The sequence below is a fragment of the Phodopus roborovskii genome, unplaced genomic scaffold (genome assembly GCF_943737965.1).
Source record: "Phodopus roborovskii unplaced genomic scaffold, PHOROB, whole genome shotgun sequence".
In the NCBI taxonomy this organism is placed as follows: Eukaryota; Metazoa; Chordata; class Mammalia; order Rodentia; family Cricetidae; genus Phodopus; species Phodopus roborovskii.
Window position 1 is genome coordinate 2829492 of NW_026126588.1, and position 25208 is coordinate 2854699.

Here is a 25208-nt window from a genome sequence, read left to right on the forward strand (position 1 = left end):
ATTGAAAAAGTTTACCCATCAACCTACAGGAAAACTCATATTCAAACTTCAACATCACAACTGTCATGATCTGGCCACTGTTTATCTTCAACCTTAAAACCTTAACTCTTAGTGGGGATGGTGGAATTCGCCTTTAACCCCAGCATTCAGAGTCAGGTGAATCTCCAAGCCTGGTCTATATAGTGAGTTCCAGCACAACTAGGGCCATTATACAGAGAAACCCTGTCTCAGAAAACTGACCCTCCCCGCCCCCCCCCCCACAAACCTTAACTCTTTTTTGTTGTTTTGGAAACAGGCTCTGTTCTGGAAATGACTCTGAAGACCAGGCTAGCCTCGAACTCACAGAGATCCGACTGCCTCTGCCTCCGAAGTGCTGGGATTAAAGGTGTGCGCCAGCATCACCCAGCAAAACTTTGAACTCTTTAAAATATGAACTTCTACTCCTTGAACAGTGAACGTGGTCTCTCAAGACTCAAGATCTCAAACATAAGGATCATCCTTTTACCTAGCTAACTTTACCTATAGGTCACAGGGCACACATTCCGGGGACCACCCTTACCCTGCCCTAACCCTAGCCCTGCCCCAACCCGCTCTGGGGAGGGTGCCTCTGATCCTCTCAACGCTCATACAAGCCCATTGTCTAATCCGTGATAGGGCGGGAGATTGACTTGACAGAGGCTGGGTCTCCAGCACCTAGGACAGGGCCCGGCACGAAGTCGGCGCGCAGTGAGGAGCGCAGAGAACTGGCGTGAAAGGATGCGCCTTTGGGACGCAGCCCCAGAGGTCGCAAGGGTCGCCTACGTGGGAAGGGCCAAACGTTCCCTTCCCAGGGTGTGGTTCAGCCAACTCCAACCTCCACCGCCCAGAGGCCGCGCCGGATCCCTTCCGGCTGGCCCCGGGCAGGAAGTGGAGCTTGAGCTTCCCATGATGCTCCGCGCGGCGTCTATTTTAACCGCAGGGCGAGTAAGCAGGCAGCAGCTATGGCTGCGCCCGGGCCGGAGCTTCTGCCCGAGCTGTCTGCTGCGGCCCCCGGTAAGGCATGCGATCCGGAACGTGGGGCCACCTTCTTTCCTGCTGCTACCTCCCCGGAGGCATTTGGCGGCTGGCGCTTCCTCCGTCTTCCTCTCTGTCTCTTTGGTTCCCGGTGTCGCGGCCGGAGCTGGCTCTGTGGGTCACTTCCTCGCTTTGTGTGGAGTTGCTCCTCCTGTCGTGTCCTTTGGGGTGTGCTGGCCCCAACTCCACACTTCATAGCGAAGCCTTAGTCGTCTGTCTCGGAAAGCCCCCTTCTGTCCCTTTGTCATTATAGTCGCCCCTGCCAGCATCAGGTCTCCTGTCACCGTCCAGGGTAAACGGGGCTGTCTGCTGATGTGGCCCCTGGGAACGAGAAGACTGATGCTGATTTTGATCCCCTCTCTCTCCCTTTACCTTTTCATTCACGGACTAGATTTGGATTGGCACGAGAAGTCGGAAGAAACCCATGCTCCCCAGGTAGATCCCGAGACCGCCATCACGTCAGCCCAGGAACCTTCCAATCCTTCGGAGTCCCTTTGCCCGAGAGACTTGGTGCCGGTGGTTTTCCCTGGGCCTGTGAGCCAGGAAGGCTGCTGCCAGTTTACTTGTGAACTTTTAAAGCATATCATGTACCAACGCCAACAGCTCCCTCTGCCCTATGAACAGCTTAAGGACTTCTACCGAAAATCTCCCCAGGTATGCACAGGCTTTGGAAGAAAATTGGTGGGAAGACTTTGTGGGCCTCAGATGGTGGACACGTAGAAAAGTGAGTTTAGAAAGCCTCAGTTTCCGTGGAAGCCTAGGCCTTTGGAAAGGCTCCCGTTCCTATTTTCACCCCACTTGGGTCCTGGTAACTCTCCTCTCCCCCTGCTCTCCGTCTGAGACTCTTCCTCTTATGTGTTGTATGAGGACATCATGAATCTGATCCCTACATTTTTTATTTTTTGAAACAGCATTTCACTATGTAGTTCCGGCCAGACATCGGCCTGCCTGTCAACTTCCCCGGTGACTGTAGGTTTATAGGGATGCACCACGCGCCCGCCCGGCCTTTCCTTAGTGGTCTCTCCTTCTCTCCCCCCTCTGCTCCCCTCCGCTCCCCTCCTCTCTGGGCCTCCTCCCCTCCCCTCCTCCTCCCCTCCTCCCTTCACTCTTGGGACTCCAAGGCCTCTCACACGCTAGAGAAGTGCTGTATCCCCACATCTGAACTGACTGTTTACATCTGAATTGCTTTTTCTCACCACATTTTCATCCGTTTCTGGCTTTTTGTTGTTTTGGGTTTCTCTGTAGCTTTGGAGGCTCCAGTTGTTTTAATTATTTTCTTTGGAGAACTTATTTTTTAAGATTTTCAGTTTTAGCCCGGCATCAATAAATAAATCTAAAGAAAAAAAGGTTTTATTTTTATCTTATTATGTATTCGTGTATACAGTGCTCTGCCTGTACAGCAGAAGAGAGCACCATGTTTCATTATAGATGGCTGTGCTGTGAGCCACCAAGTGGTTGTTAGGAATTGAGCTCAGGTCCTCTGGAAGAGCAGCCAGTGCTCTTAACTCTGAGTCACCTCTCCAGTCCTTTGGAGACTTCCTAGACTTTTTTTTTTATCAGTTTGGGATCGGGGGTTTTCTATTTTAATAGTCTTGCTGCGTTGTCCAGTGTGGTTGAACTTTTCCGCTCTCACATTCATTACTTTAGTGGGGGTGGGCAGGCATCACTGTGCAGGTGTGGGAGTCAGAGGACTGCTTGCAGGGTTCAGTTCCCTCTCTCTCACAGGCCAATGAGTGTGTGGACTTCAGTGCTTCTCCCACGTCAGGACATGTCCTGGGGATAGAGCCACCATACCCTTGAGGACGATAAAAACATTCTTATTTTTTTTCTAAAGGGCCCACCCACTCTCCCTCTTGCTTCTTGCAGTGTCTTTTTTGTTTTGTTTTTTTCTGAGACAGGGTTTCCCTGTGTAGCTTTGGAGCCTGTCCTGGAACTAGCTCTGTATATCAGGCTGGCCTCGAACTCACAGAGATCTACCTGCCTCTGCCTCCCAAGTGCTGGGACTAAAGGCGTGCACCACCACTGCCCTGTCTTTTTTCCAGAATCCTTTTCCTATTTGTTTCTTTTGACTTTTGGTGTTTGCTGTTTTATGTTGGAACTTTTTATTCTGCCTGATAAATATTTCAGGATAGACCATTGTCTGATGCCTGGGCCTTGTGAACTGGTAACTATAAGGAGGCTGGGCATTGGTGGAACACACTTTTAGTCCCAGCGCTCGGGAGGTAGAGGCAGGTGGATCTTTGTGAGTTAGAGACCAGCATGGTCTACAAGAGTGAGTTCCAGGACAGCCCCCAAAGCAATACAGAGAAACCCTGTCTGGAAAGCAAACAAACAAACAAAAATTCTATAAGGAGAACCTGGTGATCGCTTTGGAAAACTCATCAAACATACTATAGGAGGACCAGGTATGGAGCCCTAATCCCATCACATGGGAGAATGGATCCCTGAGTTCCAGGCCAGCCTGCTCATCATAAGCAGTTCCAGGCTAGCCAGTGTACATAGTGAGACCCTATCTGTTTTGTTTTTTTTTTTTTTTTTTTTTTAACTTTACATGTATTGGTATGAAGGTGTCAGATCTGGAGTTCCAGACAGTTGTGAGCTGCCATTTGGGTGCTGGGAACTGAACCTGGGTCCTCCGGAAGAGCAGCCAGTGCTCTTAAACGCAGTGCCATCTCTCCAGCCCCACACGGGTTTCTGTTCAACGCTGCCTTTCATGCTTCCTGCCCTTCCTATACTGTCCAGTCTTCTGCAATGTGGACTTGCTTCCTGGGGATGTCTTCTTTACTAGCAGTTGGTAATCAGCTCTCTAACTCTGAATGCCCCCCACCCCCATTCGGTGGTGCTGGGACTGTCTTTTTCTCTTCTGAAGCTTCTTGCTTGGGCCAATAGTGTATATTCTTTAGTGCTTTCTCTACGGGGAGTTCTTCCCGACTCATTCCTCTTCCTCCTTTCCTTACTGAACTTCTCTCCTTGCTGTTTTAGGGGGAAGCATGTATTAGTGGACTGTATGTGTGTGTGTGTGTATGTGTGCGTGAGAGAGAGAGAAAGACAGAGATTGGGCACATGTACCACAGTGGAGGTCAAAGAATAATTTTGTGAAATCATTCTTTTTTGTCTGTGTCTGGGGATCGAACTCAGGTTGTCAGGCTTACGCAGCAAGCCCCTTTAACTGCTGAGCCATCTCACCCCCTTGTGACTATTTTGATGCCCTCCAGCTTTCAATACCTTCTTTGCTATTTAAGGCACGGAGAACTGTAGTTTGTAAAGTGCATGTATCTTTCTAATTTAATGCTTTCTGATAAAGTTCAATGTCAGAAATCCTGTGTATCTCCACATCTCCATGGGGTTCATTCACTTCATTCTACACATCGTTTCCTTCCGTCACTCTGTCTTCACAGGTAGAGGACACTGTAAGGAAGAAGCCTAGGATGACCACTGAGGTGAGCAGCAAGAAGTGTCAGCAGACTCTGGCAGAACTGGAGAGTGTTCTCAGCCACCTAGAGGACTTCTTTGCCCGAACACTGGTCCCACGGGTGTTGATCCTTCTTGGAGGCAATGCACTCAGCCCCAAGGAGTTCTACGAACTTGACTTGACCAGGCTGGTCCCCTTCAGTGTGGACCAGAGCCTGAACACAGCGGCTTGTTTGCGGCGTCTCTTCAGAGCCATCTTCATGGCCGATGCCTTTAGTGAGCTGCAGGTCCCTCCACTCATGGGTACCATTGTCATGGTACAGGGGCACCGTGACTGCGGGGAAGATTGGTTTCGACCCAAGCTCAACTACCGAGTGCCCAGCCGGGGCCACAAACTCACTGTGACGCTGTCTTGCGGCAGAACTTCCATCCCAGCCATAGCTTCAGAGGATTACATTTGGTTCCAGGCACCAGTGACACTTAAAGGTTTCCATGAGTGAGGGCGATGACTGAATTCTCCCCTGTGGTACCAAGGGCACTCATCTCATGATTGGAACTGAAGCTGCTTCCTGGGGAGGGAGGAAGTCCCTGTCCTGGTGATATGCCTCCTCTCCCCAGACTGTCTGATGATGGCATGTGACTGACTGTGGCAGTCATCAAGCAAAGCCCCCAAATCAACGAGTGACTCCCAGAGGCCTCTGGGCCTGGTAGTTCTAGTTCAGATTAGAAAGCATGGAGGTGGCCCTTCTCTGCTTTATTCTGTGACTTCAGAACTATTTGTTACCAACTGATGAATCTAAATATGAAATGAATAGAGTTGTATTAAATTTTCCTAACACTTTTGACTTAGACTGTTTGGTCTTGAAACTCAAGGGTTTTTGTTGTTTTGCCTTTTGTTTCTTAGAAAGTCTGTGTATCCTAGGTTGGCTTTAAATGTGCTGTGTATAGGAGCATCTAATTCTTCCTCCTCTCCCTCCTAGATGTTGGGATCCTCGGCATATGCTGCCATACCTGGTTTCCTTGGTGCCGGGGTTGGAACTCAGGGCTTCATTCACGGTAGGCAAGCACTCTGTCAACTGAGCTGCACCCCAGGCACTAAACTCTGTCAACTGAGCTGCACCCCAGGCACTAAAGGTCAGCCCGGGTCACCTCATACTTGTGATCTCCATCCTCTTCAGCTTGCTGGTGTGCATCTCTACAACCACAGGTGTGTGTTTGGGGCTGAGCTTTTCTACTTCCCTGATTCCAGGATTTTTCCTGTGACTTTTTCCGTCTCTTATCAGTCCCAGTCTGTGAAGTTAAGTGACTTGGTCTAGCTTCTAGAAGGAAGACTATACCAGAGTTGGACCTAATTCTCATCTGTTAACTTGTAACCAACTTTCTCTTCTGACACATACTAACTGCTCTTTGACCCTTAAATTCTGAGTGCTCAAAGCTGAGGTCACTTTTCCTGTAGGTAAAGTCCTGCTAAGGAACTTGGAGTGGCAGGCCAAGGACTAAGAGCCCAGGCGCATAGAGAGCAGTCTGGCCTGTGCCTGATCTGTGGTAGACTCCAAGTGGATGAGATGCAGGAGCGTGCAGAGGAGCCCCCACCAAGATGGTCCAGCTCAGAGAGCAGCGGCCAGAGCCCTATTCAAAAAACTTACTGGAGCTTCTGCCAGTGGTCAGGTGGGACGGGAAGGTGTTACAGTACTCAGGCCATGAAGTCGCCAGGAGCTGAGTCGGGTGGGGCCCTGCAGCCTGTTCACCTGTTCTGAAGTGTCAGTGGCGCAAGTAAACTGGATCAGTTCTGCTCTTCAGATCTGAGAAACAAATTCCAGAGGAAGCAACAAAGAGACTAGGCTGAAAACAGGAAACCAAGAGGCTCTTCCCAGAGTTACGTGGGACTGTACGCTCAGGCTCCCCAGATAGCCCTGGGGTTCTGAGGGCTTTTCTCCCTGTGCTCCGCTTCCTTCTGCAGCTTGTCCAGCCTGTCTCCACTGCCTGATAACTGCTGCCATTGCTTCTGGCAAAAATGTCCCTTCTCTCATTCCTGGCAGCAGGTAGAGGATGGAGGTAGCCCGCCCTGCTGAGGGGATGCGTGTGCCAAATGGTTAGGCGCGCATGTGTGTGCACGTGTGTATGCATGTGTGTGTGTGTGTGTGTGTGTGTGTGTGTGTGTGTGTGTGTGTGGTGCTTGAAACTAAGTTTACTGTTTATTTATTTATTTATTTATTTAGAGACAGGGTTTCTCTGGCTTTGAAGCTTGTCCTGGAACTAGCTCTTGTAGACCAGGCTGGTCTCGAACTCAGAGATCCACATGCCTCTGCCTCCCGAGTGCTGGGACTAAAGGCATGTGCCACCACCAATGCCCAGCTATTTTGGTTTCTTAAATAAGTTTTGAGACAATTTCACCTTAATTGAACTTGATGGGTAGCATAGAATGACCTTGCGCTCCTGACCTCCCTGCCACTGCCTACTAAATGCTGGGATTATAGGCTGCCAGGCCAAGTTTTTACTTTGTTTCCTTTCGTATTTCAGAAGCTGAAAGCCAGTCTTGGAAAGCCTGTAGCAAGATCCCCTTTTTGATCATATCTTCCCAAACTTCCCTTCTGCTTCCCCTGCCTGTCAACATGCCCCTCCTACGTTCATGTCCTTTCTGTGTGAATTCAGTTTGCAGGCATCATGGCATTTCAGTTCTGCATACTTCAGTATACCCTCTGCTGTGCCCTCAATGGAGGCTATTTCCACAATCCAGTGTCCCTCTGGCCTCTTGTCCATCTGCCCCCCCCCCATGCTTCATGTGCCTATATACCTTGTTAAGAACTTACACAAGGTGGGGCAAGACTTTAGTCCCACCACTTGGGAGGCAGAGTTCCAAGCCAGCCTGATATACAGAGCTAGTTCCAGGACAACCTCCAAAGCAATACAGAGAAACCCTGTCTCAAAAAGGCAAAAAAACAAAACAAAACAACCAAACAAAAGGAAAGGGACAGGGGCAAGGATGTACCATCATGTGGGTTAAGCTGCAGATTTAGCGTAGATCAAAAAACATAGTTTGCAGTTTACATCAGATCTAAGAAACAGGAGCTTATTCTTAATTACAAATAGAAATTTTAATTTGCAAATATTTATCACAGGACAGACAGGAATTTATCCTTTATTATAAATAGAAACAGAAACCTTGTAAGGATTTAACACAGGACAAACAGGAACCAATTTCTTAATTGTCTTTAAGTGCAAACAGAAGCCTTAACCTGCAAGCCTATTTTTCCTGTTTTGGTCTCACAATAACGCGCAAGGTATCTTATTTCTGTTCTGCTCTCACATTAACGCTCCACTCCATTATAGATGAGGTTTGGGGAGACGAGTTTTCCTCCACGGTGAGGCATGAATTCAAACCTGCTCACCTGCCTGCACACGCTGCTCCCTCTGTACTGTGACATTGGCGTGGTTTCTCTCTGAAATAGCCACGGTTATTTCCTGCTCCAAATGGGTGCATCACAAAGCTTCCAGAAACCATGCTGGTTTCCGAGGTGGAACTTGTTGGCCATACAGGAATCCAGATTCAGTAGGGACAAGATGTTGTGAGCTGTGCTTTGTGTTGAAATCATCTGACGTGTATCCCAGCGGCCAGACTGGTTGTTTTTCTGATGGTATTTCTTTACAGAAGAATTGGGCTGTGTTACCAAAGCAGAGCAGGAAATGGTGGAGGGGATCTGACGAGAGCAGGGACGTGGACCATACGTTGTTGTTTCGAGATGAAAGACCTATCCCAGGTCAGCTGTCCTCAAATGCTCATTTAAAAAGCCATGATAAACAGTGCTCAGGCAATCAAAACAAAGTAATTATCTGAGTGATTTGGACACATTTCTCTGTGGGCTTGGCTTGGGGGCCCATTTGACTTCATGAGTCTTCCCTAAAGGAATCCAGAAATAAAAAGACCAGTCACTATAAATCCAGCCTAACTTCCCTGAAACAAGCCTTCGGGGGAACCTTTGATTCTGAGTCTGTCTGGGGTCTCCAGAAGTGTGTGTGAACCAGCAGTGGTTAGGTCAGCCCGGGGAATGCTGAGTCCTACGATAGAGGATGTGTGCTGCTTTTCCATCCGTCCGTTGCTACCATTTGAGCCCAAACAGTTGTGGGGCCCGAGGTTATTTATGTCCATGTAGGTTGTGGCTGATACGCATGTGTAGTGGCTTTTTTTTTTTTTTTTTTTTTTTTTTTTTTTTTTGAGACAGTATCTCACTCTGAGTCCACGGGCCGCTTTAGGTTACTTCTAGGACAGGTCTAATTGTTAGGAAGACCAGGCCGGCCTAAACAAAAATCTGCCTGCTCTGCCTCCTCCCTTTCCACATCATCCTTTCCCAAGGAGTAGTCCTGTGTTTTATTGTTTAATTATTTGTCACACTAGTCCTGGGAGGAAAAGAGCACTCGTGTGAAAACTTGAGAGGGGAGAATGGATAGCACCTGCTTTGGTGAAACCTGGCTTCCAGTGGGCTTAGAGGATGTCAGAAAGTAGTGCTTTTAGAGTCAGGAGGTGTCAGATTCTTTAAAATTCTCGGGCATAGGTGGTGCGTGGGACTTAATAGTGAGCGCGCGTGGAGCTGGTCTGCTCTATCGGGAAGCAGCGCTGGGACAATAAAAGACAAGTCTGGACCACACAGTGGAAGAGGAGAGGAGGACCAGTGTGCTCCCAGGCTCCTGGAAAGGGCGGGTTTGGAGAGATGGGCGGTTCGGTGGGTGGGATTTTGTTTCCTACCAGACTGAGGGGCGGGGCCCAGGGTCTCCATGGAGACGGCTTCTAGCCGGCGGACTAGGGTGGAGGTGAACGGCTGGCCTGATGGATGCGGACAGCCTCTTGTTGTCGCTGGAGCTGGCGTCCGGCAGCGGGCAGGGTCTCAGCCCGGACCGTCGAGCCTCGCTGCTCACGTCCCTTATGCTAGTTAAGCGCGATTACCGTTTTGCTCGGGTCCTTTTCTGGGGCCGCATCCTTGGCCTTGTTGCGGATTACTACATCGCACAGGGCCTGAGTGAGGACCAACTCGCACCACGCAAGACTCTGTACAGGTGAGGCGACCGTGTGGCAGGCGAGGCTGCAGAACACCGTAGTGGTGGGTGCGGCAACGGCTGGGAGAAGCGGGTGGGCAGGACCCGTCTCAGGAGCATGGAGGAGGGGCCTGTGGGCGGGGCCTGGGGAGGGGAATGGACAGTTGAAGAGCTTGAGGGTCTGGATCCTGACGGGGTTGGAAAGTGGCTGGTGGTGGGGGATCTTGACAGAGTTGGAAAGGGGGTGAGGACTCAGGGCTTGTCATTTTGGAGAAGCAAGAGAAACTGGTGTAGATGGATTCATAATAGAGGGAGGGCTAAACTGAACAGGCACAAAATGAGAGGTCCCAGAGAAGGCGAGCTGGTGTAGAATTCAGGCTCCAGCTGTGGACTGGATTTGGCTTGGAGAAGTCAGACGCTCTGGGGGTTGTGCTAGAGCAGTTTGGAAGCATCTCCCATGGGGATGTGGGCTCCGCAGTGGGAGGTGCTCTCAGAAGCAGAAGGCTTGTGGAATGGGTACAGATACGCAGACACATCACTCATACACATAAAAACTTAAAGATCGCATCTTAAAAAAAAAGAAGGTAGAATTGGGGTGTACATAGAGATACCAAGGGTCTTGAGCTGCTGGAGAATGGCTAAATAAGCTTAATCAGGGTCGGGCTAAAACTCCCGCACTCTGACTAGGGAAGGCTTTGAGTGTCTGGGAAGTGAGCTTGACAGAGGCAGCATGCTTGGACATGTCAAGGGTTTGGACTTTGTCCATAGGCCACGAGGAGACACCAAAGGGGCTATGCAAGCAAGAAGAGCCCAGATCTGACTGGGCAGTGGTCTGGAAGTGTGTGTGGTGGACATTTAGGGGTCTTTGCAGTGCCCAGAGGTGAGGGTTTGGGAGGGAAAAGAGCTGAGGGGATGGAGGTGATTGGAACCATTAAAGAGGAAGACTATGACAGGTCGGATGAAGGTGGAGAGAGTTCGCTGTTGGTCCATCCAATGGGTGCAGCTAAATGCCAGCCCTGCTTACTATTGAGCATCCGGGCATCAGGATTTGGCTCAGGCCTATAATCCCAGCATTTGGGAAACTGAGGCAGAACGGAGTTCAAGGCCAGACTGGGCTACAATGAGAGACCCTACCTCAAACAACAAAACCACCCACAAGTAAACAAACCAAACCTTACAAAAGGCAGTGGGAAGGCAGAATGACCAGAATGAGGTGTCTGGGGGCAAAGCATGATAAGGCACATAAACTACAGACTGGGAATCCACATTTGGACTAAAGATAGAGACTTGCCTTTGTTGAGCTCCTGTTCCTACTATGTGCTGTGTATTGACTTAGGCACCAGGAATTCAGTCTGCCTGGAGAAGGTAAGTAACACAAACTCTGTGTCCCTGGAGCTTCTGTGACAGTGTGTACTTGGGAACCACATGCCAGTGTCAGACCAAACACCCACATCTGTGACATGATGGGTGGTGCCAGGGAGACAGGGATAGTGGGTGGAGCAGCATCTTCTTCCTTTCTTCTTGTCTTTTCAAGACAGGGTTTCTCTGTGTAGCCCTGGCTGTCCTAGAACCCACGCTGTAGATCAGGCTGGCCTGGAACTCAGAGATCCGCCTGCCTCTGCCTCCTGAGTGCTGGGATTAAAGGTGCCCAGCTCCCTGGCAGGTTCTTGAGTGATTGGAGCAGAAATCATGGTGCAGTAAGGAAAGATATACCCCCATCCCCTACCCCCCCCATTTCACCCTACCCCGGCCACACACACTCTGTAAGCACAGGGTCTCAAGTATTCTAGGGTTGCCTTGAACTCACTACATAGTCAAGGATAACCTTGAATTTCAGAGTCTCCATTTCGGCTTCCCAAATACTTGGTTGGTATAGGGGGGTGCGGTGGGGAGGGTTCAAGCCCATAACTGAACAGAAAGCAGTCCCAAGAGGCTCATCTGAATTTCACAGTCAGATGTCTTTAAGTCGGCACACACAGCCAGGACTGGGACTGGCTCCACTCACAGTGACTTGACAACAGGGGTCAGGAGAAGGTGTGCCTTGCACTGAACTTGGTTGGATCTTGTCCCTGGGTAGTGACGTATAACTTAACTCCTCATCCAATCCTGAGCAGTGGCTGAAAGTAGCAGCTCCAGGCTATGGCGTGGTCTTGGCCAGTTTAGGGGCACTTACTTAATGCATTTTAGACTTATGTACATTTTAAACTTGCTGTGCTGGGTAGTTGGTTGGGCTTTTTGTTTTTTTGTTCCGGACCGCGTTTCTCTGGGTAACAACTCTGGCTGGCTGTCTTGGAGCTGGATTTGTATACCAGGCTGGCCTTGAACTCACAGAGATTCTCCTGTCTTTGCCTCCTGAGTGCTGGGATAGTTTTACATCAATTTGACACAAACTGGAGTGATCTGAGAGGCAGGAACCTCAATTAACAAAGTGTGTCCTTAAGATCAGGCTGTAGGCAAGACTGTAGAGCATTTTCCTAATTAGTGATTGATGGGGAGGGCCCAGGGTGTTGCCATCCCTTGGCTGGTGGTCCTGGGTTCTGTAAGAAAGCTGAGCTGGACTGGAAAGATGGCTCGGCACTTAAGAGCACTGGCTGCTCTTCCAGAGTTCCTGAGTTCAAGTCCTGGTAACCATATGTTGGCTCACAACCATCTCCTAGTAGCATCTGATGCCCTCTTCTGGAATAAAGGTGTACATGCAGATAGAACAGTCATGTAAATAAATCTTTAAGAGCAAGCTGAGCAAGTCATGGCCTCTGCATCGACTCCTGCTTCCCTGTCCCCTCCTGACTTCTTTCAGTGAGATACAGTGAATAAACAGCAAGGAGATGGAGGGCATGGAGGAAATGGAGGACATTTTCTCCCCATCACAGCAGTAGTAACCCTGACGACGGGCTTGTCCGTAAGTCATTCCATAGGGTCATGTAGGTCAGAGCGGCCTCACACTTAAGGACCTTAAATTTTTCTTTCTTTGGCCTCCACTGCCCACAAGTGATGGATAACAGGCATGTGCATCCGTGCTTAGCCATGAAACAGTTGTGATTTTTAAAAGATTAAAATTAACAACTGGAGAGATGGACCCGTGGTTAAGAGCCCTGGCTACTCCTGCAGAGAACCTGGGTTTGATTCCCAGCATCCACATGGTGGCTCACACCCATCTGTAACTCCCATCCAGGGAACCCAGTGCTGCCCTCTGGTCTCTGTGGGCACCTGGCTTGCATGTGATACACAGACATACATGCCAAAAACAAAACAAAAGATATAAAAAGGAAAGGAGAAAAAATCTTAAAATAATAAATAAAAATGTAGAATCTTCATGGCTCTCCTTGAAAAAATAAGCAAATCAAGGTTATACTAGTGAAGAATGGCCTTTCTGTTGGTGGCTATGGGTTTTGCCGCTAAGAGGGTGACCTCTCTGAAGTGGAGTGTATCCTAGGAATTTGGATGCTCCCTATATTACTCTATGTGAGCTACTGTCAATTTATTAGACAAAATGCTAGCCGCCAGGACTGGGCGGTGGTGGCGCACACCTTTATCCCAGCACTTGGGAGTCAGAGGCAGGTGGATCTTATTGAGTTCAAGGTCAGCCTGCTCATCAGAGTGAGTTCCAGGACAGCCAGGACTGTTACACAGAGAAACCATGTCTCAGCAAACAAAAAGCAAACAAAAGAACCTGGCCCCTGAACATTTATGTACCAAGGGGACAGCCCTGGCTGGATGAGGTGACACACATCCTGCCATAGGCCAGAGGAGAGCATCAAATCTCCTGGAACTGCAGTTGCAGTTGTGAGCCATCGTTTGGCTCTCTGGAAAAGCAGCAAGTTTGTGTAAGTACTTTAAAGCAAGTGCATCAAATGTAAGGGTGGATGGCCCTGGGATGGAGGTGCTTCCAGAGCTTTGGTTGCCTGACCCTGTTATAAGGGAAAGGGGTGGGAGCAAGGAGAACTGGAGTCCAGGGTGACGTGGGTGTTGCTGGCAGCCTGAACTGCACGGAGTGGAGCCTGCTGCCCCCTGCCACGGAGGAGATGGCAACGCAGACAGCTGTGGTGAATGGCCGCTTCATGGGCGATCCCTCACACGAGTACGAGCACACCGAGCTCCAGAAGGTGAACGAGGGTGAGAAGGTCTTTGATGAAGAAGTGGTGGTAAGAGCAGGCCTGTGGGGGTGCTGGGAGGGTCCGAGCACCGCAGGCAGAGCCCTAGCATTCCCAGCCTCACAAGCCAAACCCAACTAAATCAACACAATAACGGGGGGGGGGGCAGGACTAGAGAGACGCTCAGTGGCTAAGAGCGCTGGCTGCTCTTTCAGAGGAGCTGGGTTCCATTCCCAGCACCTAAGTGGAAACTTGCAACATCTATTCGGCCTGTTTGTTTATCCTGATCCTTATTTACCGCGATAATAACTCTCGTCCCAATGGAGGCAATGCCTTCTTCTGACCTCTATGGGCACAAGGTACACAAGTGGTGTAGGGGCATTCATGCAGGCAAAGCACTCATACACACAAAAAGCTACCAAGATTCCAGCTCAGCAGAAACAAGAGCAAGCCCCACTGTGATCTACTGTCGCCAGCCAGCCACCGTCACTACTGCCCGGGTGTGCACTGAGTCCCCGGGGGATCCAGGGGCTTTGCTGTTGCACCTGTACCAGTACTGACGCCTCTGCAAAGGACATTCCTCACCATCCAGGGCGTGGAGAAGAGAAGAGGGTACTGGAGCTAGTGGCCATGACCTGAGGGACACAGCAAAGAGAGGGCAGGCAGCTCGTGTAAAGCCTGGCTCCGCATGGGGGAGGGGAGGGAGGTCCGGGGTGTATACATGCAGATGTTGTTGTTGTTATTATTATTAATTGCCCCGTCTTTTGAGGCGGGATTTCTCTGAGTAGTCTTGGCTGTCCTGGAACTCGATCAGTAGACCATACCTGCCTCTGCCTCCCAAGAGCTGGGATTAAAGGTGAGTGTCACTGTCGCCCAGCTTATTATTTTTACAACGCTGGCTATCAGAGCTGGGTCTTGTGCATTCTGAGAAACCCCTCTGCGGTTGAAGCACATTTATTCATTTTGTATGTGGGGTTGGGCTGTCCTGTGGAGGTCAAGGAACAACTTACGGGAGTCAATTCTCTCCTTATCCATGTACATTCTAAAGTCTGACCCTGGGCCATTAGGCTTGATGGCAAGTACATTACCCACAGAGCCATCCGGCCAGCCCTTTTGAACTAATCTTAACTTTACTAGATAATACACCACATGGCTCCTGAGTCATAGGCACTAAAAGGGATGTAATAGAGTTTCCTTTGTTCCCTGCCTGCTGGGCAGGGAAACCCTTTTTCTAGGGGACATTCTGTAACTGTTTAGCATATGTGTCCCTGTCCAGTCCAGATCCTTCTACAGCAGCAGCAGTCTCACTGTTTCAAGAGGGCTAAGGGTACAATCCAAGGCCCAGCAGCCCACACCTGCACTTTCCCACGACCCCATGGCAGTGTGGGGCTGGAGAATCGGCTCAGTTGTTAAAGGCGCCTGTTGCTCTTGCAGAGGACCTGACTCAGTTCTAAGTACCCATGTGGTGGCTCATAACCGCGATAGCTAATTCCAGAAGATCCGACACCATGCCCCCTCCTGACTTCTGTGTGTACCAGACATGCACACGGGGCACAGACATGCAGGCAAAACACCATTATGTGCGAAGTAATAGAACAGAATAAATCTTAAAACGGATGGCAGCATGGCGTGCCCACAGCCCTGTACCTTGCGCTTTTCACGACACCATATCTTTCAGAGACCTTCCTGTGTCAGTACTCCAACCGGCTACCCTGCTGTTCGTCCAGTGCGTGAATGTACCTATGTTTAAGCAGTCTGACTAGTGGAAAGTAGCCTCTAGGCTTCAGCTCTGACAAACATGTTATGCCATGGATGAACGTCACTTCCAGTGTGTGCGCTTTATCTAAAAGGTCAGTTTCTAGAAATGCCACTGGGTCAACAAGAAGGGAGCCTGCATTCAGCTGAGCCAGGCCTGGATTCAAAACTCAGCCTTGCATTTGAACTTGAGTGATGCCATAAGTCTGTGTCAGGTGAGGAGGCAGTGGCAGCCACACCTCCTTCCCACCTGATAAATGCACTCTCCTGAGCCCCAGGTTCTCTTTCTGAATGGCTAAGATGACTATGTTTACTCCTGCAAGCTTGTCTGAGTCACGAAGGTGACATGGGCTGGGTGTAAGTATTTTTTCCGCCCGCCGCTGGTCTTGTCCCGCCACCACGCCAGCCCCAAATATCACACTGAGACTCTGTATTTGATATGATGCTGTTGGCCAGGTACTAGTTTCTTGTTGGCTAGCTCTGTCTTAAGTATTAACCTATTTCTGTTAATCTACATATTTCCACATGCTTTCATCTTACCGAGGAATGGGGCCTGAGTCTCATCTCCCCAGCCTCTCCATGCTGACTCCTCCTCATTACCTCCTCTCTCCTCCTTGTCTCCTAGTCCCGCCTATCTTGCTTTCCTATTGGCCAACAATGCTTCATTCATTAACCAGTATGAGAAACATATTTACAGAATGACATCTCCCATCAGCTGGGGACATTCGGAATGCCGCTTTCCGCTTTCCTTTGTCAGCCATGCAGCAGGTGACATTATGGGTTCAGATGCGTCTGTCCACAGGCTTCTGTATCAAACACAGCTTGCTCCCTCTCCTTACTGCTGCCCCTGCTGTGAACGGCAATGGCATATCATCTGTGTAAGGTCTAGTGACCTTACAGGGAAATGCTTGGTGATGTCAAGCCTAAAGAAGGATGTTACGGAAACCATGAGATCCCAATTTTACTTTAAACATATGCATAAAAATAAAGAATAGAATAGACAGAAGCCTATAGGAAGGTAGGAAAATGAGTGGCTTTAATTCCTTTTGATATGCTTTTCTATACTATCCAAATGTGCAGTGAGTATGACTACTTTCATATATATATATGAATTATATATAAAATCTTAATAATTATATTGTGTCTGTGTATATGTGTGTATGTATCTGTGTTTGCATCTGTGTGTTTATGTGTGTGTCTGTGTGTGTATCTCTGTGTGTGTGTGTATGCATCTGTGTTTGCATCTGTGTGTTTATGTGTGTGTCTGTGTGTGTATCTCTCTGTGTGTGTATGCATCTGTGTTTGTGTCTGTGTGTTTATGTGTGTGTGCCTCTGTGTGTGTGTATGCATCTGTGTTTGCATCTGTGTATTTATGTGTGTGTGTCTCTGTGTATATTTGGGCAATTATGAGCCATGGTGTAAGTGTGGTGGTCAGAGGACAACTTTGGGGAGTCAGCTCTGTCTTGGCACTTTTTAAAAAAGAAAATGTATTTATTTTATGTGTATGGATGCTGTGCCTTAATGTTAAGGTCTGTGTACCTTGTGAGCAGGCTGTGGGTCCCCTGGGATTGGAGTTACAGATGGTTGTGAGCTGAAATTGAACCCAGAACTTCTGGAAGAGCAGCCAGTGCTCTTGGCCTCTGAGCCATCTCTGCAACCCCTATCACTTTTTAAAGACAAGGACTCTGTTGTTTCTGTTGCTGCCCCTTGAGCTTCTAGGTAGTTCTATCTTTGCCTCCCATCTCATCACAGGAGTGCTGGGATTACAGATGTGTGCCACTGGATCCAGTGTCCAGCTTTTTACATGTGTTCCCGGGTCAGAAATCAGGCTTGCAAGTGCTTCCCTGAGCCATCTACATACACACACACTGACACACACTCATACACTCACACACACACCACACACACACAAACACACACACTCACACACCCAGACACACTCACACACACACACACACACACATACACACACACACACACACACACAAGCAGTCTCATATACCTTAAGCTGGCCTTCAATTTGCTTATGTAGCTAAGGATGACTGCTGCCTTTACCTCCCAAGTATATTACCTGGTTTATGGGGTGCTGGGGGTTGAGCCCTAGGCCTTTGAGGAAGTTAGGAAAGCATCCTTCCAACTGAACCAAGTCCAACCCCGGCTTTCCTAACTTGTTTTGTTTGAGACAGGATCGCAAGTAGTCCACAATGGCCTGAAACTCTGTATAATTAAGGCTGATCTTGAACTCCTGGTCCCTCTGCCTCCATTTCCCAAGTACTAGGATTACAGGTATATGCCAACATATCTGATTTATTTGGTGTGGGGGACTTGAACCCAGAGCATTGCATATACTAGGCAAGAACTCTACCAACTGTGTTATATCCTTTGGCCTGCTTTCATTATTTTTTCCTTATTTACTTATTGCTTTTTGAGACAGAGTTTCTCTGTGTAGCCTTGGCTGTCCTGGAACTCACTGTAGATCAGCCTGGCTTCGAACTCACAGAGACCCGCATGTCTACCTCCCTAGAGCTGGGATTAAAGGCTAGTGCCACCACTACTTGGCTGCTCCATATTTTCAAAGGCCAAGTAAAAAACCTTTAAGTATGATTATTTAATGGGATGTCTCTGGAAGGGACATACAGACTCATCATGGTAGCTAATTGGGGACTGGCATTTTTTTTTTTTTTTGTGGTTTGAATATTTTAGTACCTATCTGTAGTACCAACTCAGGGAAGGAAAGGAGGACACGCATGCATATACACGTGAGTGCGTGCGCGTGCGCACACACACACACACACACACACACACACACACACACACACACACACACGCACACATAGAGGGGCAGGGAGAGAGGAGAGAGATGGGAAGACAAATGCTTACTCAGCACAACCCAGGCCTCAGGCCCCACTGATGGGGAAAAGAATAAGCCCTGTAGAGCTTTGTCCTTGCACCTGAGGTGAGCAGGCACAGCCCCCTGGCAGGATGTTCCCTCCTGTCTCTTCAGGTCCAGATCAAGGAAGAGACCCGCTTGGTGTCTATCATTGACCAAATTGACAAAGCTGTAGCCATCATACCCCGGGGTGCCCTCTTCAAGACTCCTTTCGGGGTCACCCACGTCAATCGGACCTTTGAAGGTGAGTCCCTGTGGTCCTCTCAGGGCAGGAGATGCTCAGCTCGGTTGTCTGGGAGACCAGGGGGCATGCATCGACCCTCCTTGGAGAAGAGTGGCTGTGTCCACAGCACCTGGAGGATGGGCCCAGGTGGTCACATGGCAGTTAAGAGCAGAGAGGGAGAAATGAGCACATACAGGCACACCTATCTGCTTGCTTTGCTTATGTTCAACTGGCTTTCTTTATTCTGGTATAGTTCAGGGCTCCCTGCCTAGGGAATGGTGCCGCCACAATGGGCTGAGTCTTTCCACATCAGTTATCAATGAAGATAATTCCCCACAGACATGCCCATTGGCCAACTTGTTCTAGGTCATTGGTTCTCAACCTTCCTAAAGCTGAGACCCTTTGATATAGTTCCTCATATTGGGGTGACCCACAATCATAAGATTCTTTCTTTTCTTTCTTTCTTTTTATTACTTCATATGCTACTGTTAAGAGTCGTAATGTAAATACTGATGTGCAGCCCCTGTGACAGGGTCATTCGACCTGTAAGTGGGTCGAGACCCACAGGTTGAGAATCACTGCTCTAGCTACTTCTTCATTAAAACTCTCCTGGGCTGGGCATGGAGATTCATGCTTTCAATCCCCCAGCACTTGGAAGGCAGAGGCAGAGACACATTTTATGATTTTTTCCTTTCTAGGAATAGAAACTAAAACATGTATTCTTTCTTAGTGACTACATACCTTGACTTAGAGAATACACAAAAACAGAAAATAAAAGGAACTCTTTGTGAGCTTAAGGTCAGCCAGAGCTACCTAGTGAGACTCTGTATCAAAAACCAAACCAAAACAAAACAAAAACCTGGCATTGTTAGTGCACACCTTTAATCCCGGCACTCGGGAGGCAGAGGCAGGGGGATCTCTGTGAGTTCGAAGCCAGCTTGGTCTACAAAGCTAGTTCCAGGACAGGCTCCAAAACAATACAGAGAAACCCCGTCTTGAAAAACAAAACACAAGACAAAAAACAAACAATTAAAAAACCAAACTGTTTCCCCAGGTGATTCTAGATTGGGTCAAGTTGACAGTTCAAACTGTTGGGATGGGTCTTCAGTCACGACCCATCGCGGAAGCAACCAGGGCCAGAGTTACCTGCTTCTTGGGATACTTCCCCTCCTTGCTCCTCTCTTTTTTCAGGGCCGGGAGGCCAGGGTCAAGCATGGGCAGAGGGAATGAGCTCCGCTTTCTGGCTTGTGTTATCTGTCTGCTGGACCGAGCCAGCCTTGGGTGGCGATGCCGGGAGCGGGGAGCCCTGCACTTTGGGTTAACGGTTCTCTTCCCCGCCCGCTCCTCCCAGGCCTGCCCTTGTCTGAGATCAGGAAGCTCAGCTCCTACTTCCACTTCAGGGAGGCTGTTGACCTGAAGAACAAGACCTTGCTTGAGAAGGCAGACTTGGATCCCTCTCTGGACTTCATGGACTCCCTGGAGTATGACATCCCCAAAGGTAACCGGCCACTATCTTCGGGATGTGGGATTGACTTTCAAGTCAGAGCGGAAGGCCAACCTACCTACCTTTGTCCTTTGAGGCTGGGGCTGAGAACCTGGGCAGGCATGACCTCTTGAGGGCGGGGCTTCCCCAGACATTCCACTTCTGTTGTCCAGTGGGGAGGCGGGAAGTAAAGTGCTCAGTGTCTCCTGGGGATTTGAGGCAGATTTGTTGTTGTTGTTGTTGTTACCATTTTTTTCCTTCCAGGACAGGGTTTCTCTGTATTGCTTTGGAGCCTTGTCCTGGAACTTGCTCTGTAGACCAGGCTGGCATTGAACTCACAGAGATCCCCCTGCCTCTGCCTCCCGAGTGCTGGGATTAAAGGTGTGCGCCGCCGCCGCCGCCGCCGCCGCCCGCCGCTGCCCTTCGCCGCCCGCGCCGCCACCCGCCGCCGCCGCCGCCACCACCACCACCTGGATGGCTGCTGTTATTTTTAATGCACTTCTGAACTTTGTTATCCAAGTTTTAAAAAGGTTTATTTGCTTACTGAACATTGGGGTTTTGCCTGCGTGTATCTTTGTACGAGGGGGTCAGATCCCTTGGGACTGGAGTCACAGACATGAACTGCCTTGTGGGTGGTGGGACTTGAACCTGGGTCCTTTGGAAGAGCAAGCAGTGCTCTTAACTCCTAAGTCATCTCTCTAGCACCTCCTCCAACCAAGTTTTAACGTGTTTTGTTCTGTTGTTTGTTTGGCTTTTGTATGCTTGTTTGTTTTTTTGAGCTGGGGTTCCCTGTGTAGACCTGGCTATTCTGGAATTTGCTTTGTGGACTAGTTTGGCCTTCCTCTGCCTCCTGAGTACTGGACTTAATGACCTGTGCCACCACGCCCAGCTAGTTTTTGTTTTTTTGCAAGGAGCACACTTGTCTGCTATCATTGTGTTTCCTAGGAGTAGAATATAAAGCCAGCTGTGGTGGTGTAGACCTGTAATCCAGGACTCATTCAGACAGCTGGTATCTGTATTTATACATCTGTACCCATGTATATCTCCATCCATATATGTTCACCACTAGCTACAGTTACCATGTTTTACAATAGACCCTTTAAATTTATTTCTCCTACCTACTGTCATTCTATTTCTATTGATAACATAAATTACTCCATGCTTCCTTTTATCCACCCCTCCCCCCACCTCTGGTAAGACCCATTCTCCTTTGCTTCTTTGAAACAAGGTGCTATGTGGTAGGAGAGTCGGATGTTTAATGTAATCCTAGTAGATTCTAGGCCAGCCAGAGCTACATGAAACCCTGATTATTATTATTTATTATTATTATTTGAGACAGGGTCTCTCTGTGGCACCCTGGCTGTCCTGGAACTCACTTTATAGACCAGGCTGGCTGTGAACTCAGAGATCCACCTGCCTCTGCCTCTTGAGCACTGTGCGCTACCCGATTCAGCCAAAAACCACAATTAAAATATTTCTAGTGGCAAAAAAAGAACTCCCCCCCCAAAAAAAAAACAAAAACAAAAAACAAAAAAGCCATAGAGATGATTTGAGGCAGGTTCAAGAGTTGCCGGAAAGCTTTGGAGGGAGGAGCGGGAGGGAGGCTTGGACGTCTGTGAGCACATCTTCCATACATCTATCACACCATAAGGCAATGTGCACGGGAGGGCAGGGAAGGGGTAAGAGAGACCTCAGGCTGCCTCAGGGCCAGCGCAGTGCCAGGGGTGGATGATGCCTCCCCCAGCAGCTGGATCCCACCCCATGGGGACACCCCAGCCAAGTCACCTTGAGTGTGGGCTTATAGTAGTGGACAGGTGGCTTCTGGGACCAGAAGGAAAGTGAATAGGGCCAGGATGGATCTCACTTATCAGATACAATCCTGGTTTCCTTCCAGATTCTCTCTGACCAAACGAGCTGCTTCCCTCTGGACCAGTCTGGGTGAAAGAGAGGGAGGGAGGGAGGGATGGTGCCTGAGGCCAGGATCTTGGCAATGAGCTGCCACGTAATGCCCTGGGATGGGCAGTTTTGTGGGGATGGACCCCTGGCAGGCTCCTCCTCCTGGTGAGTTCAGAGTACTGGCTAAGACTCCTCCGACCTTGGGTTTGCACCAGGAAGACAGATGGGTCAGGCAGTCAGATTCCTCAGTGACTCTTTACCATTCGATACTCCTTGACCTCTCACTCTGTCTGCGGAGCATGGAGCATCTGCTGTGTGACAGCCCCTTTGGTCCCTTTGAGGAGAGTGACTGACACCTGGAAGGTGTCAGGAGCACAGAGGAGTGGCCAGAAGAGGCAGCAGGTGGCAGGAAGGGCCAGATCCTGGTCGGGGTCCCAATCGCGAGCACTCAGTGGCAATGCCCAGTTTGGACAGCAGAGGGCAGCAAGAGTCCTGTAGCCTGGAACTGGCCTTCAAATGCTGGCATAGAGCTGGCGATTAAAGGGTGGGGATCTATGGTTATAGGGAGCCTGAAGAGTATGGGCAACATGGAATCAGCCTTATGAGTGAGCGTGCAGATGGCTCTTCCTGTAAGCTTGGCTGGCCACGGGTCCTGACACCCAGTGCTTACTTACATGGTGGCTGTCACCGGGGGCATCTTTTCCATCTGTTCTAACCTTGAGAATGATTGACTCTGCCTTGCGGTAAGGGGGGATGGTGGCGTCTCCCACCAGGCACCCAGGATCATTTTTTATGTGTGGGTGTTTCACTTGCATCTGTATCTGCCTACCACACACATGCCCTCCCCCCGCCCCCCGGTGTCCATGGAGGCCAGAAGTGTTGCAGGTGGTTGTAAGCCATCAGGTGGGTACTGGGAATCAAACCCAGGTCCTCTCCAAGAGCAGCAGAGCGCTGAACTGTTGCGCCCCCTCTCCAGTCCTCCCTGGCATTTCCTAATGAAGTTTAGGGACTGGGTTTGGGCTACCTGTTGTCGCCGCACTGGACAGCTTGACTGGAATCCGATCCTCACTTTACCCCTGGGTGGGGTGGTGGGAGGGTGTAAAGGTCAGTCCACCTTAGCCTGGGGAGCTGCATAAGACCCTGGGATCGGGGAACCCAGGAGGACCTCCTGCACAGGCCCGCTGCTGAGTTCTGGAGTTGGTTGCTCTCGCCAGCCTCAGAGCACAGGTGTTTTGGAGAGCCACGGGAAGCCAGGAAGGCAGGTCTTAGGACACTTGGGAGAGACCTGGGCTGTGAATTGCCTCACCAGGCTACTTTCTACCTTCAAAGGGCCGGGCCCAGTTTTTTCCATCTTTGCACTTGAGACACTGGTGATGGTGACAGTGAGTGCCTGGCTCCTCCGATACATGCCATGTGTCTACTGACACGCACGAGAGAGGGAGTGTGTGTGTGTGCGTGCGCGCGTGTGTGTACGTGTGTTTTAGATGATGAGCTGAGCCAGGAAGGATGAGAGGACGGAGGATAACAGGAATGCAAGGGAAGGCTGGAGGCTGGCCCCTGGCATGCTGCAACTCGGCTAGCACCCTTTGGCCTGCTTGGCCCTGAACTCCTTGGGTTCTGTATTTTTCTAACTTCCTCACAGTTTTCCCCATGTTACTGGGCCTGGGTCACTCAACCCAACCTCTGTTCTCCATCTACTGGAAGCAAGAGGTGGCAGACACGCCAGTGTGAGGGCCCCATGCCACCATGCTGTTGGCTGAACTGATGAGTCTCTGACTGCAGTGGGGATAGGGTAGACCCTAGGCTGTTTTCTCCAGGCTAGCACTTGGGTGAGGGATGCTGCAAGCCAGCCTCCCTGGGCGGGCAGAGCGATCAGTCTGGTCTTGCTATCTCAAGGGGGCTGTGAAGCTGTAGGCTCCAAGGGCAAGGAGGGACCGGGTCTCTGGATGCTCTGGGTCCTGCTAGGGCCACTAGGCTAGAGAACATTATATTCCTGGGCCTGTTGTCAAGGACCAGACACAGTGGCCCTGAAACACTTTGTCCAGTCATACTCCATCCTCATCTTCCCCCAAATAGTATTTTCTGAAGACTTGTGACCAAGAAAGCCACCAAGGTTCTGAGGTTCCCAGGGTACGGCTGTTGGCCAGGCGCTATTCCACGCAGGGTGTTATACAGCGTGTTCTGATTCCTTCTGACGATGACAGTGACAAGCCCATGGTATAGTCTCCACCTCATTGTCAGGACGGGAGCGACAGACCTCCAGTGCTTCCAGAAAGCTCTGGTTTTGTTTGACCTGGGCAGACAGCTAGCGGCAGGGACCAGCTCTGTGGATGCAGGGTGGCCCCCAGAGGGTGGGGATTGTGAGGCTGCTGGGTGTGGAGTGACCAGGGTGGGCCATGGTTGGAGGTAGGCTGCGGGGAGCTCAAGTGGTAGGAGCCAGCAATGGGGCTGAGTTGGCAACTGATGAAGGCCCCAGAACAGCCCTCAGAGCATAACTGGTTGGTCCTGCACCAAAACCTTCAATAAAAGTATTTGTCTTCCTGGCAGGGCCCAGAGCAGGGCTGTGGCTGCTTGGGGGAGAGGCCTCGGTGCGCAGGGGAATAGAAGCCCCAGATCTGCATCCAGAGGCGATTTTCCCAGGCTCCTTCCTCCCACACAGCGGCTCCCTCCCTTGGAGCTGGATCAGGCCCTTCCAGCCAAGTCCTTCTGGCTGCACAGCTAGGCCCGGTCTGAGCTGCTGTCTGGAGTAGCACGGGGCACTCAGCAGCTGCTGTTCCCTTCCACCAAGCACGGCCCCACCCACCAGCAGTTAGGAAGGCCACTGAGGCGGGAGGCCCAACTTCAGCGTGAGCTCCTAGTTGTCTCACCCATCCCAGAAGAGGCTCAAGGTCACGGTGATTATACTGCGGCGCAAGGGAGAGGAGCCACTCTGCCTCCCCCCAAGCCTAACTTGGCATTTCACTTCCTCACCTTCCCTCCGTGGCATAATGAGCAGCAAAATGGAGCCCAGCAGCTTCGGTAGCGGCACCTCAGCTCCGGGCCTCAACCCCTGTCTGTCCCCTCCAGGGTCCTGGAGCATCCAGATGGAGAGGGGCAACGCGCTGGTGGTGCTGCGCAGCCTGCTCTGGCCAGGCCTCACCTTCTACCACGCTCCCGGCACCAAGAACTATGGCTACATTTATGTGGGCACGGGTGAGAAGAACATGGACTTGCCCTTCATGCTGTAGGAGGGGCGGTCGGGTATTTATGTGTAGTCTAAACATTGTTTTCATAAAGTTCAACAAAGTTGGCCTGTTTCTTCTGCCATGTTTGTCATTTTGTCCCCCATCTAGTGGCATGGCCCTGAAAGGCCCACTGAGCCAGGAAGCCTAATTCTAA

At 50.2% G+C, this 25208-nt stretch overlaps 2 protein-coding genes across 2 annotated transcripts; both read left to right on the top strand.

Annotated features, from left to right (window-relative positions):
• The first annotated feature begins 972 nt into the window (after positions 1-972).
• Mad2l1bp (MAD2L1 binding protein) lies at positions 973-5315 on the top strand. The gene is made up of 3 exons (XM_051204658.1): positions 973-1032; positions 1445-1707; positions 4452-5315. Exons 1-3 carry the CDS (start codon positions 981-983, stop codon positions 4962-4964), a joined length of 828 nt encoding a protein of 275 aa, XP_051060615.1. The 5' UTR covers positions 973-980; the 3' UTR covers positions 4965-5315.
• A 3955-nt stretch (positions 5316-9270) lies between these two features.
• On the top strand, positions 9271-25075 carry Rsph9 (radial spoke head component 9). Its single transcript, XM_051204657.1, has 5 exons — positions 9271-9513; positions 13469-13634; positions 18343-18472; positions 19803-19949; positions 24897-25075. Exons 1-5 carry the CDS (start codon positions 9287-9289, stop codon positions 25055-25057), a joined length of 831 nt encoding a protein of 276 aa, XP_051060614.1. The 5' UTR covers positions 9271-9286; the 3' UTR covers positions 25058-25075.
• The last annotated feature ends 133 nt before the right edge of the window (positions 25076-25208 follow it).